This window comes from Melospiza georgiana, chromosome 15 (assembly GCF_028018845.1).
Source record: "Melospiza georgiana isolate bMelGeo1 chromosome 15, bMelGeo1.pri, whole genome shotgun sequence".
Classification (NCBI taxonomy): Eukaryota; Metazoa; Chordata; class Aves; order Passeriformes; family Passerellidae; genus Melospiza; species Melospiza georgiana.
Window position 1 is genome coordinate 925,685 of NC_080444.1, and position 24,876 is coordinate 950,560.

Below are 24,876 nucleotides of genomic sequence, written 5' to 3' on the forward strand. Positions count from 1 at the left end.
ATGCCAGCTCCACAGCCACCATTGCACCTTCTCTTGTTTTTGTGACTGACCAGAGGCCACGAGATAGTCTCTGCCATTCAGCAGTGTCACCACCCACCTTTCATTTCATTTTGACTGATTTCTTTAATAGTAACCATCAAATGCTGTGTCAGGCTGGTTTAAAAAAAATATTTCCTACCTTTAATTTCTCTTGGAATAAACCAATGTTTACTACAGTGTTAAAGCTGGCCCAAAATGGGAACATTTAGTAAGCGTTCCAGACAAGTTTTTCTTGTTGGAAAATTTTAATTAAAAAAAAATATTCCACTGGCTCTCCTGTAAGAGCAATAACTTCTGCCTCAGTTTGATTTCCTTTCCTCCAGGAGACATCTCGTAAATACATGTGTGTGGGACTTTTGTTCCCAGAAACCCTCTAGGTAGCACATCCAAGAGCTCCCAAGTGCCTCTGAAAAGGAATTTACTGTGGTCTCGGAGTAACTGGAGTATCCAAGGAGCCAGAGGGGGACCCTGCACAGAGAGGTTTTGTGGGGACACGGCGGGAGCAGCGTGGTGCAGTGCTCACACAGCATTGCTAAGCAGGTCCCAAACACCCTGTGCCCAAATAATGCCTTTTGGAGGGCTCTTGGCAGGTTTGCAATCCCCGTTCATCCCCAGCACTGCTCCAGCAGCATCCCGGCAGGGCAGGAGGGAGCTTGGCACAGGACAGTTACAAACACACAAACAGTGCTGACAGGTGAAGGATGGAGGGTTTTTAGAATCCTTTCCATCAGCCCTCCCCATCCTCTCCCAGCCCCAGGGAGGGGCTCTCACACCCACCCCAGGCACCCCCAGGTCCCAGCCACAGCCACAGAGCGATGCTGGGGCTGGATAAAGCCTGGCCTCAGCCCAAGCCAAGGCTGGATACAGCCCAGGCCTGTCTGATGCCAGGGCTGGATAAAGCCTGGCCTCGTCCTTGGCCTCAGGAAAGCCAAGAAATAGCACAAAAGTTGGCTATAAAATCCAAGGATGGAGATGAACCAGCAACGTGCTAGGGAAACACCGGATTTTATCCCTACAAGCCCCTGGCCCTCTTCATCCAACACCTGAGAGCAGAGACCATGAGGCAGTTTGGGGACCTCACCCCTGCCCGAGCCATACCAGCCACCTGAGAGTGCTCCCCAAGGGGTCAGAGGGCTATGGAGAGGGGGTGATCCCATGGGAATGAGCTGTGCCACCCACCCTGGAAAGCAGAAAAAAAATTATTGCCTTTTTCCTCTTTTTTTCCCCAAGACAAAAGCCCAGGAAGTTTAATTACTGTGGACAAAATGTGAAGAAGGCTGAAATTTCAGCTGCCTTCTCTCTAAGTGACACCACAGAGCGAAGGAAGCAGCAGCTCCAGGCTGGGGGTCGGGGGCTTTGGAGCCTCTTGGTGACCAGCTTCAAATGTCCTCTGCTTCTCTCCTTACAGCTCTTCTAAAAATATCAAATATAGATCTTTTCCTCATAATATTTTAAGATACTCTATTTATACATTAATCCTTTCAAAAATAAAAAGTGACACATAGAGCAATTCAGTCACTCAGAGTCTTTAAAACTGTTACAAAAGCCACGACATCCATCCCCAGCGCCACGGCCTGGGGGCTGACACTTTCTTTATATAAAATATGATTCCAGCTCTCAAAATCCTGGCTCTGCAGCCAAACAGGGCTCCTTGTCCCACCCTCCCCCTTCAGCACAACCTGGAACGATGAGGGGTTTGCACTCCCACCCTGCCCAGCCCTCGTGGCATGTCCATGGAGGCAGGAGCTGGGCTGGGGTAGCCAAAGGCTCCTCCTGGCTCTGCACAGCCCCACCTTGGCCACTCCAACAACAAGGATGGCAATAATTCACCTGGCACAACCAGCACTGCACAGACTTGGCACACACGAGGCTGCAAGCAAGGGGAGGGCTGGAAAACGAGGCTGGAGAGAGGCAGAGGCAGCTCCAGCAGGGCCTGGGCACGGGTGGGAGCACGGAGGGGTCTGTACAGTGGGATTTGGGAAGGGCAGGTACCAAACAGCCAAACAACAGGAGTGGGATTGGCCTGGGGCTGCAGCAGGAAGGCAGCACGGGCTGCTCACCTCACACAGACTGAGGGCTACCCCACAAAATCAAAATCCTGGAAATATAAAAGAAGACTTTGAGAGGTTTGGTCCAAAGCATCCTCTCTGCAGTGAGCAGGTGCCTGCTGAGCCCTGCCAGCCCTGGGCCCTGCAGAGCCCACCCAGGGCTCACTCTTGCCAGCAAGAGCCACCAGCACTGTGGTGGCATAAGGAGGGGACACCTGCCAGGGCTGCCCGGCCACCACGGGGGCTCAGCCCCCCGGCCCTTCCCCTGCCAGCACCGAGGGCTGTGCCTGGGGCTCCAGGGAAGCACGGGGAGCACAGGACTCCTCCTTGGTGGGACCCTGCAGGGTGCAGCCAGGGAATGTCCCCCTGCAGGAAACCCCCCTGGGGCAGCTCCGGCCATTCCCAGTCTTCAGCTCGGCCTCTTGGAGCACTCGGCTGTCCCTGGGCTGGTTCTCCATCGCTGGGATGGGCACTGGAGTCTCTCCATACCCCCAGCAGCGCTGCAGGACGAGAGGCGATGTCTGACGCACACAAACATCCACAGCGGGCACAGGGCTGTCCCCACCCCGGTCACACGGGGGCACAGGGGCCTGCAGGACTGGCCATGGATACCATGGAATGCTCAGCAGCGGCTCTGTGCACCCCACAGTTATAGGAACTCCACGTAGTTCTCGGGGATCAGTCCTGTCTTGCCGTTGAGGGTCCCTTCCAGCCAGCCGGGCTCCTGGGATGGGTGAACTGCAGAGACAGGGGAAGGGCACGTCAGACCTTTCATTTGGGCTCATTTTTAAGGGAACTAACAGAGTTAAAGATCATCTTCAAGGTCCCTTCTGACCCAAACCATTCCATGGCCCTGTGAACACACCAAGGGGCTGAGGCAGCTCAAGTGCTCTGTCCCTGCCTGCTCCCTGTGGGACTCCTTGGCCTTTCCTTCACGAAGTGAGCTGCAGACTCCAAATACTCTCTGGGGCTGCTGGGCTGAGGGAAGTGAAGCATTTGGGCTCAAAACTTCCTCTTGATTTGAGCTAAGATCTCGTGGAAGTTGGAGAGAACGTGGTTAGCTCCATCACAGGGTAACTCTGCACATCCCGCCTTGGCCTGGGCCCAGGCTGGGAGGGAAATTGCATTAGGGAACAATCCCAGGGGGAAATTAAACCCCGCAACCTGATTGTGCGCAACCAGAAACCTGATCAGTCCTCAAAAGCCTTTCCTTATTCAATCAACCCCCAAATATTTGCTGATTGTGCAGGAGGCAGGCCAGGGCTACGCCTGCAGGCAGAGGAACATCCCCCCTCCCACAGCCACGGTGGGAAGCCTGTGCTCCAGAGCTCCTGGAGCTCCCTGGGCTGCTGTGACTCAGCAGCTCTGCCCTCACTCCCTCACTCGTGTGTGGGTCAGGGAACTGGAGCTCTCAAAGTGCCACTGTGCCCTGTGGGTGCTGCTCAGCCCCAAAGCCCAGCTGGGCCAAGCTGCTGCTCAGTCACATGCCAGCCCCACAGCAGCTCAAAGTGGAACCTGGCTCCAAGTATTGCCAAGACTCCTTTGCCTTAACTGGGGTTTGAAAAGGCCTTGACCACAGCGAGAGTCCCACCAAGCCAGGCTGGTTCTACCTCATGTCCCCCAGCCAACGTGAGCCCTGGCTGTGCTGCTGAGTGACTGGAACACGCTGTGTACTTTTTCCCTTGAATAATCCATTGATTTTTATCAGCAAACATAATGTATTTAATTCAAACTTGTTCCCCTCCTAGCTGCTCTGATTCCCACGGGCCCTCAGAGGGGAGACCATGTTTATTTATAAGATGACTATGGAGCTGCTTCAGAGAAGGATTGTCTTTAATTCACATGTATTCATTCTCCTCCCCTTTCTGCTGTGTTCGCCTCTATATCCCTGGGCAAAAACAGTGCATGTGGTAGCAGCTTCCCAAATGACAATGCTTAACATTTAAAAGCCAAGAATGACTTGGAAAGCAGTAAAAAGTCTTCTCGTTACACTGGGATTATAACTAAGCCAGAGCTGCTCAGCTCCATGGGGCACAAACTCTTGGTGCAGGAAACACCAAATCTGAGTTCATTAGCATGGTCTGAGTGAGCAAAGCCCACCTGCTCCAGCGCTCATATCCTGAGGGAAAAAGCGCACGTGGCTTTCCCATCTCCTGCACAAAGCATTACAGCAGCTACCCTGAGTACTTCTGGTGCTGATATCCAGAATCTCATCTCCCTTGCACAGAACAACTCAGGGAATGGCAAATGCTGAGGCAGGCACAGCTCACCAGGGTCTCCCTTGAGCTTAGAGGAGGGGTTGGGAGGCACAGGAGGGTTTGGAGGAGGCCAGGGGGTGTGCAGGGCCTGTGGGACAGGTTGGGAGCAGGGCTGGCCATGGCGTGAGGGGCCCAGCACTCACCGTTGTCGAACACGGTGCCGGCCGTGAAGGAGAGCTCGGAGTCGTGCTCGGCTTTGCAGGCATAGAGAGCGCGGGCCTTGCGCAGGGGGGAGCTGCAAGAGAGGCACCAGAGTGGGCACAGGGCCCCCACACCCCTCACAGGGCCGGGCACCCCACACCCCTCACAGAGCTGGGCACACCACGGCCCTCACAGGGCCGGGCACCCCACAGCCCTCACAGAGCTGGGCACACCACACCCCTCACAGAGCTGGGCACCCCACACCCCTCACAGAGCTGGGCACCCCACACCCCTCACAGAGCTGGGCACCCCACACCCCTCACAGAGCTGGGCACACCACGGCCCTCACAGAGCTGGGCACCCCACGGCCCTCACAGGGCTGGGCACCCCACACCCCTCACAGGGCTGGGCATCCCACACCCCTCACAGAGCTGGGCACACCACGGCCCTCACAGGGCTGGGCACCCCACACCCCTCACAGGGCTGGGCACCCCACGGCCCTCACAGGGCTGGGCATCCCACACCCCTCACAGAGCTGGGCACCCCACGGCCCTCACAGGGCTGGGCACCCCACACCCCTCACAGGGCTGGGCATCCCACACCCCTCACAGAGCTGGGCACACCACGGCCCTCACAGGGCCGGGCACCCCATGGCCCTCACAGAGCTGGGCACCCCACGGCCCTCACAGGGCTGGGCATCCCACACCCCTCACAGAGCTGGGCACACCACGGCCCTCACAGGGCCAGGCATCCCACGGCCCTCACAGAGCTGGGCACCCCACACCCCTCACAGGGCTGGGCACCCCACACCCCTCACAGAGCTGGGCACCCCACGACCCTCACAGGGCCAGGCATCCCACGGCCCTCACAGGGCCAGGCATCCCACACCCCTCACAGGGCCGGGCACATCACACCCCTCACAGGGCCAGGCATCCCACGGCCCTCACAGGGCTGGGCACTCCACGGCCCTCACAGGGCCGGGCACCCCACACCCCTCACAGAGCTGGGCACCCCACGGCCCTCACAGAGCTGGGCACCCCACACCCCTCACAGAGCTGGGCACCCCACACCCCTCACAGAGCTGGGCACCCCACGGCCCTCACAGGGCTCTGCCGCTCTGCTGGGCTACCTTGTTGCCCAGGAGGGAGGGAGACACCAGCAGAGACTGAAGGCTCTCGGGATGAGCCACGTTTCCCCCCAGTGCAGATCCCAGTCTGAGCCCAGCTGGACTGGAGCCCACACTGGTGCCCAAACAGCACCAGCCCAAGCCAGGGGTCCCCTCGTCTCCTCCAGGCTGGAGCCAGAATGTTCTGTATCTGAGGGGCCATCACTGGCCAGAGGCTGGCACAGAGCAAAGGTGGCAGCAGGTGCTGGCACTGACCCACTGCCCCTGGGCCCGCTCTGCCAAACCCATCCAAGTGCAGCTGCAACCACAAGGACAATTTCACAAGGAAGAATTAGCACTTGGGGAAGGTTATTTCAAAACACAAAGACAAGCAGGTCTGTGAAGAATCTGCTGCACTTCTTTAGAGCCTGTACCTGAAGGTAGAAAAGATTTAACAGCCATTAGATTTTGCTGGAAGTGTCAGCGTGCCCACGCTGCAGGGGAGGGAATTGGAGCAGCGAGAGCCAGGAATGGAGCAACTGCTGGCAGAGAGAGGAAAATGAGGGAGCTCAGGGCTCCCCAGGCACAGCACAGGCACACAGAGCTGTCCCTGCACCTGGAATTCCCACCCATCCTTCCCAGCTTTGGGCTGGAGCAGGGCTGGTGGAAAGCTGGGACACTGCCAGGCTGTGGTGACAGTGCCAGTGCCAGTGCCAGCCAGGCACTGGTCATTCAAGCAGCCAGACACATCCAGCACTGCTGCTCAGCTGGGACACGGCCACGGGAAGGGATGAAGCATCCCAGGAGCTGCTGGGGTGAGGAACAAGGTGTCACCATTCTCAGATCAGTGATTTACCAGTTTTTATCTTTCCAAGGACTTGAAGTTCCTGAGTTCCTCGGATGAGCCCAGGGAAGCAGCAAGGCAAGAGCAGCTCCCCTTCACACCAAACTCCCAGGAGCTGGGAATGGCTTTGGCTTTGCTGCTAAGAGATGGAGATCTCTCTTCTCCAAATTCCAGCTGCCTGACACGAGCAGCTCCCAAACACTTAAAAACCAGGATGGGCAAACAATCCTCCCACTCCAGAGGGTCCTTCACTGCCAGGAGGCACCGCTCACATGGAGTGCTTGAGACCATCAGGTGGAAAACAAAAGGAATTTCCAGGCTCATGGTGCACTCAGAGCATGATGGCATCGCTGGTGCCAAGGGCACAGGACCCTGGGCAGTGCCAGCTGTGGTGCTACCCCAGAGCACACTTCTTACCTGTTACAGAGCAGAGCAAAGCCAGCACAGCAGTGAGCTGAGCTGAGCTGAGCTGGGCCCAGCAGTGACGCCGAGCACAGCCCCTGCTCCCCTCACCTGGGGGCAGGCTCCAGCCTGGCTCAGGGCAGTCCAAGGGGCTCTCCTGGGAGGGTTTGAGGCTTTGAAAGCTCCCCTCTTGCTGAGTGCAGACAGTGCTTGGGAGGGTTCGAGCAGTATGCCAAGGGAAAGGGAGGTGAAGTGGGGGAAACCAGGGAAATCCAACAGAAGCAGCAAAAGCAACAAGAAGCCAAGCGAATTGTGCAACAGACCTGATGGGGGATGAGTCGCTGGACGTAGAGGAGGTGGGCATAGGACTTGATGGCGCAGAGAACATGGGCCAGGACGGTGAGAGGGGTGACGTTGGGCTTGGATTCTGAGGGCTGCAAGACATAACCAGAGACCTTATCAACGTGCCAGCACAGCAACAAACAGCAACCGAGAGACACACAGACGGCAGCCGACGATAGCGAGTGCCTTGGGGACATTCTGAGCGTGAGACACAGCTACAGAATGAGGTGCCAAGACCTTGGGGAGTGTTTCAAGGCTGAGTCTGCATTCATCTGGACAACAAGAGCTGGATCTTCCAGTCAAACCCCACTCCATTGCCCATCCATGGCACCTGGCACCCCGTGTGCTGCAGCACCGCCACTTACCTGCCTGTGCTTCCCCCAGAGCTCCCAGAAAGAGCTGCTGGTATTTCTGGTCGTTAATGATGCCTGCGAGCAGCCTCCACCCCCTCTGTCTGTCACTTGTGGTGCTCACACATTCAGTGTATAAAAATGGCATTGATTTTGTTCTCCATGTTTTTACATCCCTTTTTCCCCTCGTGCTGATTCCTGAAGCCACAGCTGTCAACTGGAGTTGAGTCGAGTTACTGAACTGGTAATTGCACACAGAAGTTTTTGGGTCCTTCCAAACTGTTCAATTCAGGTCATTCTCAAGTTCACCAAAAAGCAATTACTGTACCAAAATACCAGCGTGATTAATTTACTGCTTCTCTGCTTAGCACTCATTGGTATTCCCTATCCAATTCAGATTAGAAACTCCATCCCTGATAAAACACCAGGAATCTCTCTCCACACTGCAAGTGCCTCTGTAAAAACAAAAAGTTTTGTAAAACCATCTTGACTTATGTTTCCTCCTTGAGAGAGGGACAGTACCTCTGATCACACAGGTCTGATGAGGTGGGGACAGGGCACAACCCCCAGAATTGTGTCCTTATCCCTCAGCTGGGGCCTCCTGGGGTAGAGGGAAGGGATTCAGGGAATGGTGGCTCCAGAACACGTGCAGAACCTCAGCCCTGCAGGAGCTCAGACCAAGGTTTAACCTTGCCCAGTGTCCTCTGGCTGCCACCACAGGGGGATATTTATGACATGGATGCTTTCCCCATGGAAATTGGACCATCTCTGCTTAAGGCCAAACTCTTGGCTGGACTCCTTGCAGAAGCTGTGTCACTGGATTCAACAGACACTGATTAATTCCCTCTGAAATTACAGGCAACACCTTTATTATGTCAGAAGATTACACATATAGAGAAATGGATACAGCAGCGTGTGCAGCATGACTTCACCAGAGGCTGGAAAACATGGAATGCTGTCAGGCAGGCTATCAACGAGATCCTCCAAATGTTCTGCTAATAATCATCACTATTTAAAACAATTCTTCAGCATTCTATCATAAAAACTGTCCATCTTTTGAAAAATGAGCTTTCCTTGGTCTTTACCAAACCTGACAGCCATTGGTACTTACCAGATGCTCCATCTATCCCCACCCCCTAATGGGAGGTGCTACCAAGGTCACAAATAATCCCAAACTGCCAAAATTAACCCTTTAAACACCACTTCTTTCAAAGTGATAGCTTAGCAATTCCCTTCTCCAAGAGGAGCCTGCCCAAGGTGGGACTAGGAGGGGCAATGAGCTGGTGACCAAAATGTGGCTGAGCCTGTCCTGCTGAGAGTGGCCACCAACACCCACCAACCCTCTCAGCACTGTGGCTGTGGGCAGCAGGCTCGAGGTGCAAGAGGCCATGGCACTGGGTGTGCCAGCACAGGATGGGCACCGTGACATGGCACTGGTGTGCCAGTGATGGGATGGGCACTGTGACATGGCACTGGGTGTGCCAGCACAGGATGGGCACAGTGTCTGCCACCAGCCCTGGTCCTCTCCATTGCACAAAGGAAGGAAAATCCAGTGACAGAGGGCTCCAGGACTGGAAATTGCTACTGCACTTTTTGAGATGAAATCATGGCAAAAGAATGCAGCTCTCATTTCTCCTCAAGGCGCTGTCACTGCTCCACCACTGTGTGCCTGCTCCACTCATGCCAGCGGGGAATGCAACCAGCAGGATCTCAGAATTATCAGGGAAAAAAGCCTGAAATTGGCCCAGCCTCTGCCTGAGAAGTTAACAGTAGTTTGGAGCAGGATTTTGGTGTCTTTGGATCCTTGGTGCCACAGAAAACACCCTGTGCCCAGCAAACCCACAGAGAGAGCGGGTCACTAATTCCAGTGCGTGCATTGGGGTGTGCAGAGCACCCATCGGGTGCTCACAGAGGAGATGAACATGGTCCTATGGTGACCAAGCTGCTCTGCAAGTCCTTCCAGATCATTTCCTCAAGAAGAACCCATGGACAGCTCAGGACTCATCAGAGCTGCTGCCCAGCACCGACAGACCCTGGGGTATGATGGGTATGAAGGGTTCACCTCCCTCCCATGAAACACAGGTATTTATTTTCAAGCTGCTGCTTGAGTTTCACCTTCCTGAGCTTTTGTGACTGCCAGACCCAAGTCCTGCCTCGCTGGAGATGTCAGTACACAGGAGGGAACGGGCTATCCCGAGGTCTCTGGCGTTTTGGAAAACAGTTTTCTTGTAGGATCCAATTTCCTTTGTTTCTCACAAAAAGAGCAGAGATGGTGAGAGGCTGAGGGGAAGTTCTGGCAGCTGCCTGCAGGCAGCAAATGTCAGCTGGAAGTTTTTTTCTTCTTCTTACTCAGGAGGGCTTTGCGAGGGGCTCTTCCTGTTGGGTGCACAGTGGAAACAAAACAGAGAAAATTGCTAAGAACCAAAACCATCAGAAGCAGGAAACAAAGCAATGGCTCAAATTAGTCTTCCAAGGTGAGAATGGACCTTTCCCTAGCAGAAGCAGCTGGGGGAACTCCACAAGTCCGTAGCCCAAGGCATCTTGAGGCTGGTCTGACTGCGCCTCGGAGGCAGTGGCTGTGATCCCACGGGGAGGGAGCTCTGCTGGGCACGGGCTGGGCAAGGGGGGCACCATGCCACAGCACCTGCAGGGGCACCTGCATCTTCCACTCCATGTGTCCCTCTGGCAATCCCACTCTTCCAGCAAACACAGTACTTGGAAACAAATTTAGGAGCTAAATCCTCCTCCCTGCTTCCCATGCCGGCCGTACCACTGCCTTTCCCATGCAGATGTTTAGTTTGCTGCCCAAACATGTGAAAAAAAGCAGTAACTCTTGTTTCAAGACTCTGCTGGAGTTGTTGGAGGTAAAAAAAAAAGTTTGTGCTCTTTTCTCCTAAGCTGCCTCTTTCATTGCTCTTCCTCCCCCAGTTGCCTCTGGCGCTCCTCGGCCGGCTCAGGCCCTCAGGCATGTGCAGCTCTCAGAGCCCCTCTCAGCAGGTCTCCAGACAACTTCTGCTGCTTTGATCTCCTGGCCGAGAGGACATCAGCTCCACTTCAAACATGTTTACAACCTGTTTATTTTTGTGGAACTCAGGGCTATTTCTGCCACAGAACATCTCAGAGCTATGGACGGGCAGAGCCCACTGATGCATTCCAGCCCTTTCATGAAAGCACCTCAAGAATAAACAACAATATTCCCCTTCTGACATGATCAGTACCTGACTGCAGAAAAATACATCAAGGACCACCCAGCCCTTTGCTCCCTGATCTGTTCCTATAGAACAAAGCTGCGGAACATAAGGTTCTTCTCAAAGGTAACAAGAAAAAAGAAAATTACAGCTTTATGTAATGCCAGAGCACTTCAGCTCTGCTGAAACAAGGACAAGACTGCAGCTCACCAGCAGCCATGGCTCTGTTGCCTAAATGAAATGGAAGGCAGCGTGGGTTTGGGAAGCTGATGGAGCTCAAGCAGTGCAGCAGGTCCCAGCAAAGCTTGGAGTGATGGATGGGCTCTAGGAAGCAGCTCCTGGGCACCCCTGGCAGAACCCCAGACCTGACCACCAGCTCACAGGACTCCAGTCTGGCAGGGCTCTTCCTGTGCTTGGTACTTTAATGCAAAAAAAATGATGTTAAATTTTCTGCAGTGTTACTCTCTCAGAAGCAATGCTGCTGCATGCTCGTTTGGGTGGGAAAAATTGAAAGAAATTTAAAAAAATAAGCAGCTGGAATGGCCTGTGGTCAGCATCACTTGACCAAACTGGTCCAAAAAGACTCAAATTCTTCAGTACAGACCTTCCCCACATCTCCATTTACCAGTTCCCCATCTCCATCAGCACAGATTTCAGAATCTTCTTTCCAACAACACGGACGTGTCCCTCTGTAATCCTGATGACACTTAGCACATGGGTTTGTCTTGTCACTTTGCTGCTTGGCTGATTTCCCGTGTGTGGGAATATTTCCCTGCTTTAGTCATTTCAGAAACCATCCAAAAGCTTTTCCACTTGACTAGGAGAGAGCCCAGGATGAGCTCTGGCTCTGGGGAGGAGCTGCTGTCCCACATTCCCATCTCCAGGCGCAGACGGTGGTGCTCGATGGTGCACAGGGAGGAGGTGACAGGTACAGAATGCTGGCACGGAGCTCAGGGCCTGCTGCTAGTGCTGGAGACAGTCAGGGAGCAAGCAGAGAGTCAGCAGTGGGAGAGTTCTCAGCATGAGCAAGCGCTGCAGGCACTGCAGGAAGGCACCAGCCTGGTGCCAGCACAGGTGTCCTCGGCCAGGTGAGCTCCAGGTGATAGGACATGGTGACATCTTAACAGGGAACAGCATTTCAGTGACAGCTGCACGACTTGATTGAACCAGAGAATTACCAGTACCACCAGCAAGCCACAGACCCAGCAGTGGCTGCTCTCACATGGTCCCAGCACTGGGACAGGCAGGGGAGATGGGCAGGGCAGGGAATGGAGGCAGCCACAGCTCCTCACGAACCTGCCTGGACAGGACCTGGAGTCACAGAATGGCCTGGGGCTGCAAGGGACCTTAAAGCCCATGCAGTGCCACCCCAACCTTCCAGAGTCCCAGGCTGCTCCAAGCCCTGTCCAGCCTGGCCTTGGGCACTGCCAGGGACCCAGGGGCAGCCACAGCTGCTCTGGGCACCCTGTGCCACCTGCCCACCCTCCCAGGGAAGGATTGCTTCCCAATATCTCACTCCACCTTTTGCTCAGCAGCTGCATTTTCCGCTCCATCAATACCCCCCTCCCTCTTCCTCTCTGCCCAAAAGGCTCTCAGCTGACTCAAAATCAGGCTAGAAGGTTTTATGTTGAACCAAGTGCTTTCAAACTGTGTTAAAGCTCTTAATTATTAATAGAAAAGTTGTAATGTGGCAGCAGGGAGCCAAAGCGGCAGTTTAGGAGGGAAGTGTTGGTAAATCAGGAACCAGTGCCTTAGTCATGGCTTCTCCATCGTGCCACAGCTTCTAACATGAGATAATGCTGCAAGGCTGGGTGCATTAGTCACCAACAAATTCTGTTTGCAATTAAGCAGAACTCAACAGCCCTCCAGAAATCTCACTCCTCTCTGGCATTCAATGCACTGCAATCTTACATCCCCCTGAAAAGAAAACTCTCCCATCTGCCACCCCAACAGCCATATGGGATCCTTGGAAAATGAAGGAAATTAAAGTCCCTGTGGGATCACAGCTCCCAGCTCAGCTGTGGGGGGTTCGGGAGGATCAAATATTTGAGCTAAACACATCCTGTGCCCCGGGCGGCCCCACGGCACTGCCGAGCTGGCTCTGCCAGCCAGCAGCAGCCAAACGGAGCTGTGTGGCTCAGGGTGACCTCCTTTTGGGAGCTCAGAGCTGCAGGGAAGGGGGGGACACAGAAGGATGCTGTCCTTGCTGCCAGCCACCACCACCTGCCCCAGGGAGGGCAGCCCTGACCCCTGCCCAAGGCTCCGGTGGGTTCAGCCCTGCAGCACCCACCCCGTGCTGCCCCAGCACCCTGGGAGCCTGGCTTTGGGTGCAAAGGGAGGGAATTTGGTCCTTGTTTCCCCAGGCTGAGCCCTGCTCTGGCTGGCAGAGCTGTTCTGCTGCAGGAAGGATCCTGGCTGACCCAAGGCAGGCGATGGGGGATCCCCTGCTCTGCCCCACAAGCTCCCAGGGGGGAAACACTGCTCTGCCACCCCCCAGGAAGGGCACAGACCTGGGGATGGCAGCACAACTCCCCCAGGACTGCACTGTCAGCTCTCCAAAGGGAGAGAGGCTCCTCTCACTTTTTAAGCTGTTTCTGGAAACAACCAGAACAGTTATTCCCCACTGTAAAAAATTCATTCCTGGCTAAGGAATATTCCCAACATAACTTGATAGGAGGCCACTTCCAGGCTCAGATCCTAACAGAAAACAAAGACAGCTCCTCTGAGCCTCATTAGCACCATGGGCTCAAACTCTCATTTTTCAGTGTGTAAATCTCCTCCCTGCACGAGGAGCCAGCGCTGCCCACGGAAAGCACACGCAGTGGGAAAAACAATGGGGATTACTTGGGCCTGAGAAGGTGATTTAAGAATAATGGATGATTAAAGAGAATGCATAATAATTTTCTGCATTTTCTTGGTTTCTCTGATTTCGTTTTGTCCGTTTGGCTTCATGCTGCTTTGCTCTGCAGCATTCTGCACACACCAGTTACAAAAGCTGATCAGAGCTTTTCTCTGCAAACCCCACAGACCACAACACTGAAACAATCCAACTTGATCATATTTATCAAAAGAAACACCGTCTTAGTTCTGTTCTTTCTTTTTCCATCTTTTTTTTCAGTTAAAACCACCAAACTGTAATAGCATTTTTGCCTCAGCAGCTCTAACCAGCACAACTCTCCTCCTGCAGTTGCACAGCTGGGAGGTGTGAGCACCACAACCCTCCCAATTTACTGGCCCAGCCTCAATTTCTCTCTCTGCCATCAAGCTGGACATGTAGCCTTGGAGAACCTTCCCAGAAATCAAATAGAGCAGAGATTAATGCATTCAATTGACTTTTGCATGGTTAGCTATTTTTCCACTCCTTTTCCTGTGTGCTTTCCCCAATCTCCCTGCGCTGCACCCGCTGCTGTGATGTCCAACCCAACTCCCCAGCAGTTGCCTCCCCTGTGCCCAGCCAGGACACCTTCCCTGAGGATCCCCCAGGGCACGGTGCGAGCCTGGGGACAGGCAGGGGCTGTGACAATGTCCCAGCTTAGCACTGCCCTGTCACCGGTGTCTGCACAGCAGCCACGGGATTGGGTTACCCCCAGGTGAGGGGAAAGCAGAGACCTTGCAGCTCCAGCTAATTTAGGAGATTAATTAGGCACAAGGATCCCCTTTCAGAGGAGACAGGATGTCTCTGTGAGCAGCAGCCCTGCTCTGCTCAGTCCTTTGGGGGCATTGTCAGCCTTCTGCTGGGGAAGGGGAAATGGGATGGGGTGGGAGGGGTGGCCCATGGGGTGGTCCCCATCTGAACCCTGCTCACGTCCCCTGTGCCAGCCCAGCTCCCTCCAGCCAGGCCACGGGGGAGCTCTGGGATGCTTTCAGCACTCCAGGGCTGTGTGCTGGGGCTGGAGCCCAGCACTGCCTCAGAAACACCCCAGAGCTGTCAAAAGACTTACAAGGGAGAGTCTGGGCCATGTCCCCGGTTCTGAATTTGACCTCTCTGCAAAAAGAGGAACCAAAGAATGCACTTGGCCGTTTCTCTACTATATTTCACCTGGGGTGACATTTATAGGTGGCAGGAAGACCTAATGTACCATCACTCTGCTTTCAGCAGGCTCAATGAAAGGTTTGGCTGGGCTCACACTTGAGATTCTGCCCAAAGGAAACTCAGACACTGACTGAGCAATGGGGCTGGGAGCAGAGCTGGATGGGGGGCTGAGCAGGCTGGGGCAGGCAGAACACCCCAGGACCCCAAAATCAAAGGGGGGAAGGCAGGCAGGGGAGGAGAAAGAGAAAAGGAGAGTCCTGGCCAGCAGGATGACGATCCTAAGCTCCACACAGCAGCTCAGCACACAGAGTGCCTGTCACTGCCCCTGGGAAGGCTTTGGTGGAGCATCTTTGATTCCTGCATCCATCCCCCCACAGTGACTGGGACACATTTCAAATCCTGCTCCATTTGAAAGTAAAATTTCCATTAGCCAATATTTGTCTGAGGCAGTTTCTTTGAAGAAGATGCTGCGATCTCCACACTAATTACAGGAATTAGGAAAGCAAGTGCAAGATCTCTTTTTTTTCCAAGGCTTTCCAGAAAGCTGCCTCTTAAGCATCATGTGCTGCTGAAGTTTAAGGTGCATTTTTAGAACTCTTGCAAGGAAATCTAAATTAATTCAGCTTGCGAGAAGCACCCTTAGATGTTCCCAGAGCATCACCCAAATAGAACAGCGCTCTTCAAAGGCAGAAACATCTGAGGAGTCTCCTGAGGGGCAGCACTGGGAAAAGCTGGGATGGTGGGAGTCAGGCTGCAGGAGCTGCGGGGTGGCCTGGAGTGCAGAGCCTCTGAAGTTCATCTGTCCATCTGTCTGTCCATCTGCAGCCTCTCACACACCCCTGTGCCACCAGAGCCCATGGCCAGGGCCAGGCAGGGGATTCAGAGCCACCCAGCTCCTCCTGCTGCCGTTAGCAGAGGGCTCTCAGCCTGACACACTGCCATTGTTTGAGGGGATGGGATGGAGGAAATGTTTTGATCTGTGACCACTGGGTCACATGGGGCTGCCCACAGGGCTGGAGACTCTTTTTATGAGAGTATTTGGCTCCACTTTCAAGTTCAATCTGTGGAAAGTTTCTAGACCAAGAGCTGACTGAAAAGTGAAGGAGCTCAAGCTTTGCACAGCTGCTGTGCCAAACTCCAGGGCCCGTGGAGAGCCCACACAGCAGGAAAACACAGCCCAGCTTTCCCCAGCACACAGAGATGCTGGGGCAGGCAAGATCCCACTGCTGGGGCCTTCTCTTGTCCAAACAGCCTGGAACATCCCACCTCAAAGGGAAATCCACCTCTGTCCCCCCCAAACCGACCCCTGCTCCTGCAGCCCACAGGCATTGCTCCTTTCCACACATCCTAAAATTCCTCCTGGAAGGATACAGATGCTCAGAAAATACATTATTTAAGCACAACAAAGGAAGGAATTCATGGAATCGCTAAGGTTGGAAAAGACCTCCAAGATCATAAAGTTCAACCTTCTACATGGAATCTGTACATATACATGTATATATGGAGATATAGATATAAATTTAAAGATTATGTGGCCATCAGCAACTAAGCCTCAAGTATATTTATCTGTGGAGTCTACTGAGTTTGCTGCTTGTGTTTCCATGAGCCAGGTTTGAGGACATTTGCCAGAGCCCTGAATCACTCTGGTTTATGGAGCTTTCTCACCACAGGCATGATCTAGGGCTCCCAAGCTAAAACTGCTCTAAAAGAAACAAACACACAGACACCCTCACAACAGTCTGCACCAAAAAAAAATAAATAAGTCACAGGATAGTTTGAATGTTATGTCATCTGGAATCAGCCAAGCAGCAGACTGGGAATTTTAGGAGCTTTTCTGAAGTATGAGGATTGGGAGATAGGCGGGTTCTGTTCTAGCCTGGCAGCAATCTCTGCTCCTCCTGAGCACAAACCAACCCCATGTGAGGGACAGAGGATGCCAACCCTGAGCAGCCACACAAGGAGGTATTGAGGGGAGGTGAAATAATTGAGTACCCTGACCCTGCCTGGAAGGCAACACTTCAAGCAGCAAAAGCCTGGGCTTGGGATCAGGGCTGGGAGCCACCAGGGCACCTCTCGCACCAGCTCCAGCCATCCCACCCTGCTGGAACCACAGATATTGGGTGTAAAACCCCCTGTCCCAGCCTGGAACCACAGCTGGGAACTGGTCTGCTCCTCTTAAAGAGACATTCAGATAAGGCTGTTCTGGAGCTGCTCTGATGACAAGATTTTACCTAATCCCCCAAAAATGCCATTTATTGTTTGGCAGCTGAAGATCCGCCCCTCGGGGCTGGCCCCGGCGATCCAAACCCAGATTAGAGCAGAGTTTTGGGGTCTGGGCTGAGCTTGAGTGGCTGCAGGGAGCAGATGGGGGCACGCACTTGCCCCAGCCCCAGTGTCCAGCTGGGTCCCTGCAGCCACCCAGGGGTGCCCGGCACAGCCGGGGTGCTCGGCCCCAGGAAGGGCAGCAGGGGACACGGCAGCAGGGGAGGGTCCCCAGGGAGCCCCAGCCCTGCTCTGCTGGCCCCAGCACGCCTCTCCCAGCTCTTGGCTTGCTCCAGGGCCGCCGTGGCTCCCGGCCAGGCGGCCACAATGCACTGGAAGGAAGAAGAAACAGCTTTGTTTTGCCCAAAGCCTCGCAATTAATCAAGTTCCTATTTCCTCGCAGTTCCATGGTCCCACCCCAGGCAGCTCCCAGCCATGGAGAGCCCCTGTGCTGAACACAGGGTTTGCAATTCCACGTCAACAGAGAACGAGAAAACGAAATTAACGTGAAATAGAAATGTGAAATAGAAACGTCTTTGCTACAGCGAGAACCACGCAGGGCCCTGAGGGTCCAGTGTAAAATGCGAGCCTCTGGAGCAGGCTGGCAGCACCACCCCTGCCAGCACCATCCCCTGGCACCCCCTGGGCACCAGCTCTCCATCCAGGAGGAACACACAGAATCCCAGAGCCGTTCAGGCTGGAAATGACCTCCAAGAGCATCAAGTCCCAGCTGTGCCCGATGCCCACCCTGTCCCCAGCCCAGAGCCCCGAGTGCCACCTCCAGCCCTTCCTTGGGCACTCCAGGGATGGGCACTCCAACCCTCCCTGGGCAGTTCCAGTGCCTGAGCTCCCTTTCCATGGAGAAATTCCTCCTGATTTGGACCCCTCTGAGCACAAGTCACTGTTTATATACTGACACACAACAAAACAAAACACCAGTGCATTTTCCTGGCCTCTTTCCAAGATAAAGTGGGGCTGAATATCAGGGTGGGAGGAGAGCGGGTGAGAATCCAGGCTCCTCAGGGACAGCAGCAGCTGATTTATGAGTAAATTTCTTAAACAGAAGTCCCAGAGATGCCATTTCAGAGGGACATTCCCAAAGTGGCTGCCGGGAAGGCAGGATGAGGGTGGGACCTGCGCCTCTGCACCTCTAATTGCCATTATTCTTCAGGAATATAAACAACAGGAGCCACCCAGCAGAGCCATGAAAGCTCAGCAGAAAAGGGCCTGGGAGCACAGGGACAGGAACTGCAGGTCAGGCAGGTGAAGGACTCATTCCTGGCTCAGCACAGCCCCTCTGCTGAGCACAGATGGGCAGCACAGCCCAGCACAGCCTGCTCTCTCCTGCAGCCCTGCCCAGCTCCCCAGGACAGGCACCAGCAGCAGGGAAAGGTCTGTTTGCCTGACCTCACGTGCTCCTGCTTTCATGTGCCCCAGCTGATAACTGTCAAAGAAACCTGCATTTTTAAGAGACCATTTTTCCAAAGAAACCCTAACCTCCCCTGTTTGATCCATTGCCCCTGGATCCCTGGCAGTGCCAAAGGCCAGGCTGGACAGGGCTGGAGCAACCTGGGACAGTGGAAGGTGTCCCTGCCTGTGGGATAAATGAACTTGAAGGTCATCCCAAGCCAAAGCAGTGTGTGTTCCATGATGCTGGGATGCTGAGGGCCTTCAGGGCAGAGCACAGGAACGGAGCAATAGGAGGAAGGTGCAGCATCACCCCAGCCCCACAGCTCCGGTGTGCTGTCCCCTGTCCCCCTGCCCCACAGCTCCCTCCCAGCCACCTGCAGAAGTCCCTGATAGAGACAGTAATGGTTGAAATTTCTCTCATTAGAAGTCATGGAAAGAGAAATGTTCAATTTTAACTGGGATGCCTAATGAAGATTTATTTATGTGGGAATAACCACTCTTCCTTGGAGTAACTGGGTTATTTTTTCATGACCACTAGACCTTAGATCTGCTCCTCATTTCTTTCCATACCCACAGAGGGCAAGAAATAGCCATACTTGGTCAGTGAGGAAATGAAATTAAATGCAAATAGACATGTACTGACTAAATCTGAGTTTCCCAAGGTTATTATTTCCCTAAATGCCAAGTCCCTGGGGTGAAGGAGGGGCAGCATCAGCCTGGACCAGGGCTGGCAGTGTGGGGGCTCAGCCTGGCCCATGGCCCCATCTCCAGCAGTGCCCTGGGCTGAGGATGGGCACCAGCACTGGGAACACTGGCAGGCCTGGAGGCACGGATGAACCTGGGATGGGTGTTAAACTGGTTCTATCTCCTGGGCTGGAACCATCCAGTGCCCCCCCAGCACAGGCAGGGTCACCTACCACTGTCCCAGGTCACTCCAAGCCCTGACCGGCCTGGCCTTGGGCACTCTCAGGGATGAAGCAGCCCCAGCTGCTCTGGGCACCCTGTGCCAGGGCCTGCCCACCCTGCCAGGGAACAATTCCTGCCCAATACCCCATCTAACCCTCTCCTATCAGTATGAAGCCATTCCCTTGTCCTTGCCCTGGCTCAGCTAAGGACACGTCTCTGCCAGAGGCACACTGCTTTCTGCTTCATGCTTGGCTTTTCCTAAGGAAGATGCTCTCTGCAGGGCAGGACAAAGACACCCAACGGGACACACAAACCTGCTGTGAGACCCAGCAGTGCTTTGGGCACCATCCCTGCCCAGGCTCTGGTGCCCAGGCAGCTGCAGGCACAGTGACAGCTCCTGGCACGGGACAGCAGTCCTGCTGACTCACCCAGTACAACTCCTGCCCAGAGCAGTTTTTCCATAAAAATAAACCCAGCCCTAATAAATAAATGCATTCCCATCGTAAAAGCCCGATTGGTGGCTGGGAAGGAAGAGCCTGAGCCTGGCAGCAAAACAATTTCCCTCTGGATTGGAGACTGTGGCCTGTGCTCCAGGGAAAGCACTTCAGAAGGAGCCCATTTCCCTGGGGAGGGGACAGGGGGACCAGCACCGAGGTGGGGGGACCCCAGCCCAGCACAGCCACTGCTGCAGCAGCTGGGAAGGAGCGACACTCACTCACCAGGGGGATTTAGGAGCTGGCCCAGCTCCTGGCAGAGCAGACCTGGGGGACACACGAGCATTTAGCAGGGAGCCAAGGGCTTTTGTAAACAGAAGCTCAAACAAACATCTCTCATTTCACAGATGGTGCTCACAATTTACAGCTGGCACATTTAAAGGCCACCTCGGACACATCAGTGCTCACGGTCGCAAATGGGACACAAGAAATGCCCCAGGCCTGCAGCCTCAACATTTGCACTCCAAGGAGCCTCCCTCTGAAATCCACAGGAGTTATTTCTACAGGAATGTCAGTAGGATATTCTGAATCAATATATCATCAGAATGAACCAACTCCTTTCCCTGCAGCTTCCCAGTTTGGGTGGGCACAGGCTCCCAATGGGCTCATAGGGGCTGCCAGGAGAGATCCCCTCCTGAACAGCTCCCCAGCACTGCAGCCCTGGTTCACAGCTAAAAATCACAGCACATTGTGAGGAACACAAGGAAAACCCCAAAGTCCTGAAGGAGAGCTCAGGAGCACAAACCCCGAGGCAGCTCCAGACCCTCCCACGGCCACAGACCCTAAATGTGGGCAGGTGATTCCAGGGGAGCCCCAGAACCCCACACAGCAGCAGCAGCTGCCCCAGCCCGGGGCACAGTGCGTGGCTGCCCGGGGCTGCCTGCAGAGCCCACATTTCTCAGCTGCCTGGCCAAACAGAAGTGGCTTTATGGACACAGGATTTGGGCAGCCCGCGGAGCAGGGCTGGAGCTGCTGGACACTGGCACCATTCAGACACCCTGCCCTGGCCCAGCCTGCAAACACAGGGCAGGGCTGGGCACAGACCTGCTGCTGGCAGCCTCCTCACCCTCCTCATCCTCACCAAAGCCAGCCCCACCGAGGGCAGAACCCCATGGAGCTCTCACAAACACAGTCCCTGCTCCTGGGTAAGCCAGGGGAGTGACAGCCACACACACTTAGAATAAAATCAAGATAGCTGCTTCATTGAAAGACTGGATTAAAGACATTTGATTTAAATATTTGGGGTCACAGAGAATATTTGCCCTGTGGTAGCCCCCTGAGGATCCATATTTCAAACTTCAGCCCGACACAGACCAAAACCCTGTGTGCTCCTGCATGTGCAGAAATTATCTCACAATCACTGGGCTTGTGGAAAAGCACCAAATGCCACCAGCACTGTCAGAGCCACGAGCTGCCAGTGCTGTCCTGCTCAGCCCTGTTTCAGCTCACAGAGCTAAAGGCTCTGGAGCTGGCACAAACACCTGGTTGAGTGCCAGCCTGCTCACCTAATCCCTGGGGAACAGCACGGTGCCTCCGCTCCCCAGAGCCTCACATGGCTTTAACTCACTTATGCTGCTGAATTCCTCTGCAACTTCCCCTAAGAAAGAAATCATCAGGAAGAGACAACTCTTGGAATCTGAAAAACTGTGAATTTGGCAGCCAATCCTTGTAAGGTCTCAGCAAGACCCAGGCTCACAAACCTCATTCTGTGACAAGACACACCATTTTTTCCCCCTTGAAGGATAAACTAAAGCCATCCTGTTGAGGAATGGGAGGTGACTGACTGCAGAGCTTCAACCAGGCACAAGAGAGAGAAGCATCTTTGCTCTGTATGTATCATATGTAAAGCACAGCCTTGATTTAGAGGTGTCCTACCTTTGGGAGGTCTGTCCTGCTGTGGGATGATCCCCATGGAGCAGGCACAGCACAGGGTTGGGCATCCCTGGATGAGGACAGGCCACTGTGGGGCTGCTGCAGCTCAGGGTTTAGTGGCAGGAGGAGGATGATGGAAGCAGAGCAGATGGTGAAGCTGGATGAAGCCTGTGTCTGTTCCACACTTACCTTCCTGCCTGGAGAGCCTGGCAGGGCCTGGAGCCATCCCGAATGCCAGAGAGAGAGCTGCACCCCAAACCCCAAACCCAACCCAGCCAAGGCAACAGCTCACCAGGCCCACAGCTCCTGTCCCAGCACCCACTGGCCCCCAGCTACCCCTGGCACAGCCCAGTGGGGACTGGGAGCATCAGGGACTACGGGAGGGGTGGAAAGGACAGTGTCCTGCTCTGGGAGAGATGGCAAGGACGGAGTCCTGCACTGGGAGAGATGGCAAGGATGGTATCCTGCTCTGGGAGAGATGGCAAGGACAGTGTCCTGCTCTGGGAGAGATGGCAAGGACAGTGTCCTGCACTGGGAGAGATGGCATGGACAGTGTTCTGCACTGGGAGGGGAACAAGGACAGTCTCCCTGCTCTGGAAGGGATGGCAAGGACAGTCTCCCTGCTCTGGAAGGGGAACAAGGACAGTGTCCCTGCTCTGGAAGGGGAACAAGGACAGTGTCCCTGCTCTGGAAGGGGAACAGGGACAGTGTCCCTGCTCTGGGAGGGATGGCAAGGACAGTCTCCCTGCTCTGGAAGGGGAACAGGGACAGTGTCCCTGCTCTGGAAGGGATGGCAAGGACAGTGTCCCTGCTCTGGAAGGGGAACAAGGACAGTCTCCCTGCTCTGGAAGGGGAACAGGGACAGTGTCCCTGCACTGGGAGGGATGGCAAGGACAGTCTCCCTGCTCTGGAAGGGGAACAAGGACAGTCTCCCTGCTCTGGAAGGGGAACAGGGACAGTGTCCCTGCTCTGGAAGGGATGGCAAGGACAGTGTCCCTGCTCTGGAAGGGGAACAAGGACAGTCTCCCTGCTCTGGAAGGGGAACAAGGACAGTCTCCCTGCTCTGGAAGGGATGGCAAGGACAGTGTCCCTGCTCTGGAAGGGGAGCAGTGCTCCCACTGCCCATCCCAGGGATGCACAGGGCGTGCCCAGAGCTCCAGGGGAACAGGCTGCGTCTCCTGGAGATGTGAGCAGATCCTCCCGTGGTGGGGAGGGGAGCTGCTGTGGGAAAGTGCTGCGGGGCTGGCTGGGGCTGGCAGGAAGGAAATTCCCCCAGCGGAGCCGCCATGGCCAGGGCTCCGCCGCGGCAGCTTCAGGGGCTCAGAAATAACCCGGCCCTCCCCAGGGAGGCACGGCTAAGGTCACTGCTTTTCCCCTTGAACTTTCCAGATGAAGGAAGCAATAGCAGAAGCAACAGCACAGATTTGGCCGGAGATCAACTGTACTGACAACAGTCACAGGATTGAACTCAGAAGAAAAGTCCTTTGTGTGTGTTGGAGTTATCACCAGATGGGCCGGGCAGCACTGGAGAGCTCTGCTCAAAAATATTCCACGTGGGCAAAGCCATCAGAGCTGGAACCCATGGCAGATGGAACCCACAGTAACTAATTCCACTACTTAGACCGAGTTAAAAACTGAGGCAAATGTTTGGTGCCCATTAAAAATTCAAATATTAAACTGTATCCTTCAGCAGACTGCTGAAGTTGAGAATAAGAAACAATTCTGATTAAGGATTAAGGATGGAGAGTCTATAAAACACTAATTACCATTGTACTTACAGGGAATTTGGCCTGTTGGGCTTAATTACTTCTAGTTCAAGATCACTCGAGTTCAGGCTGGGCTGGGGAGCGCTGTTGGAGTTGAGGAAGCTGTTTGCATTTGAAGAGACGACAGATTCCAGGCTGGAGTTGATGATGCTGTTCCTATTCTCCTCTAAAAAACACCAAAACCCAAGAATCATCAGCTGCCACTGCAGCCAAAGTGAAGAGCAAATGGCTGAGAAGGCATTGAGCATTCCCAGGAAAGCCTGTGCCAGTGCAAACAGGGACATGCCCCAGAGCTCAGTTAGTTACAGACACATTATACACTAAACCACAAGAAATACCAGGTACCCTTTGGCTCCTTTGGGCTCCAGATGCAGTGAGCACTGACAGCACTGTGCATCTCAAAGAGCCACCGAGCCCAGGCCCCCTCCTCAGCTCTGCCAGGCCACCCAAAATCCCATTAACTCATTTCCAGGAGCTGCCTTTGCCACTGGAGCAGTAATTGCACTTGTGAGAAGCAATTAGCAGCGCTGATGGCACGAGAGCAGCCCTGGGCAGAGAGTGGCTGCTTCTGGGATGCTGCTTTCCTGAAAGGCAGGCACCAGCTGGAAAACACACAGTCCTACTGCAAGGATACCTCTGTCCAAAATTATTTTTGTGGCGCACAATAACATGGACAAACCACAACCCAAAAGCATGTAGTGAGAGGGAATCCTTGCTCCCAATCTCTTTCAATTCCACCTCTTTTTGAGTGAGGAGAATGTGCAATATTAATTTGTGTCCTGTGCACATACAAAGGAGGGTAAAGGAGTGCAAGAGGAACTCCTGGGTGGTGTGAAAGGTTAATCCTGAGCACACAGCAGAAAGGAACTGCCATAAAACAGCCGGGCAGGAGGGTTGTCTTGGGGTGCTGGTGCAGCTCTGCCATCACCCCAAAGGGAAATGCCACATCAGCCCTGGAGCTGCTGCATTTCCCAGGCACCTGGACAGAATGAGCACCTGCAGGGCAGCAGGACAGGGCTTGGTTTAGCTCAGGCTGAGCTTCTCTTCCAGAGGTGAGCCAAGGATGGGTGACACTGATTCATGTCAACGTGTTCTGAGCGTGGATTTCATTAATCTCCATCTGCAATGAGCCACTATGGGAACAAGCAGCACAGACATTTCTCTGTCCCCAGCTCTGCAAAAGTTCAACCCTCAGGGCACCAGCACCCTGGGATGAAAAAGATGATCCATGCAGAAGACAAAGAGGGAAAAGTGAAGAAAAGCAGAGTACTGACCTCCACACAAATACTGACAGGCAGATGTGATAGCCAGCAGATGAAGAAACAACTAAATTAAGTTGTCTAAGGACTTAAAAACCTCAAATCCCTCTGTTTTTGCATGTGCCAGAGGAAGTTTTAGGCAGGCCATGAGAGGCCA

At 54.2% G+C, this 24,876-nt stretch overlaps 1 protein-coding gene across 3 annotated transcripts in view; it reads right to left on the bottom strand.

The window, feature by feature from the left end:
* Nucleotides 1–265: 265 nt before the first annotated feature.
* ARHGAP26 (Rho GTPase activating protein 26) overlaps nt 266–24,876 on the bottom strand; it is a 102,618-nt gene continuing 78,007 nt past the window's right edge. The window contains exons 20-23 of one of the 3 annotated variants that reach the window (XM_058034797.1): nt 23,473–23,626; nt 7,161–7,271; nt 4,489–4,580; nt 266–2,825 (exon numbers count right to left, since the gene is read on the bottom strand). In XM_058034797.1, the coding sequence (XP_057890780.1) occupies nt 2,737–2,825; nt 4,489–4,580; nt 7,161–7,271; nt 23,473–23,626 (446 nt within the window). In that variant the 3' untranslated portion in view covers nt 266–2,736. The other 2 variants (XM_058034798.1, XM_058034799.1) reach the window with 2 other exon arrangements.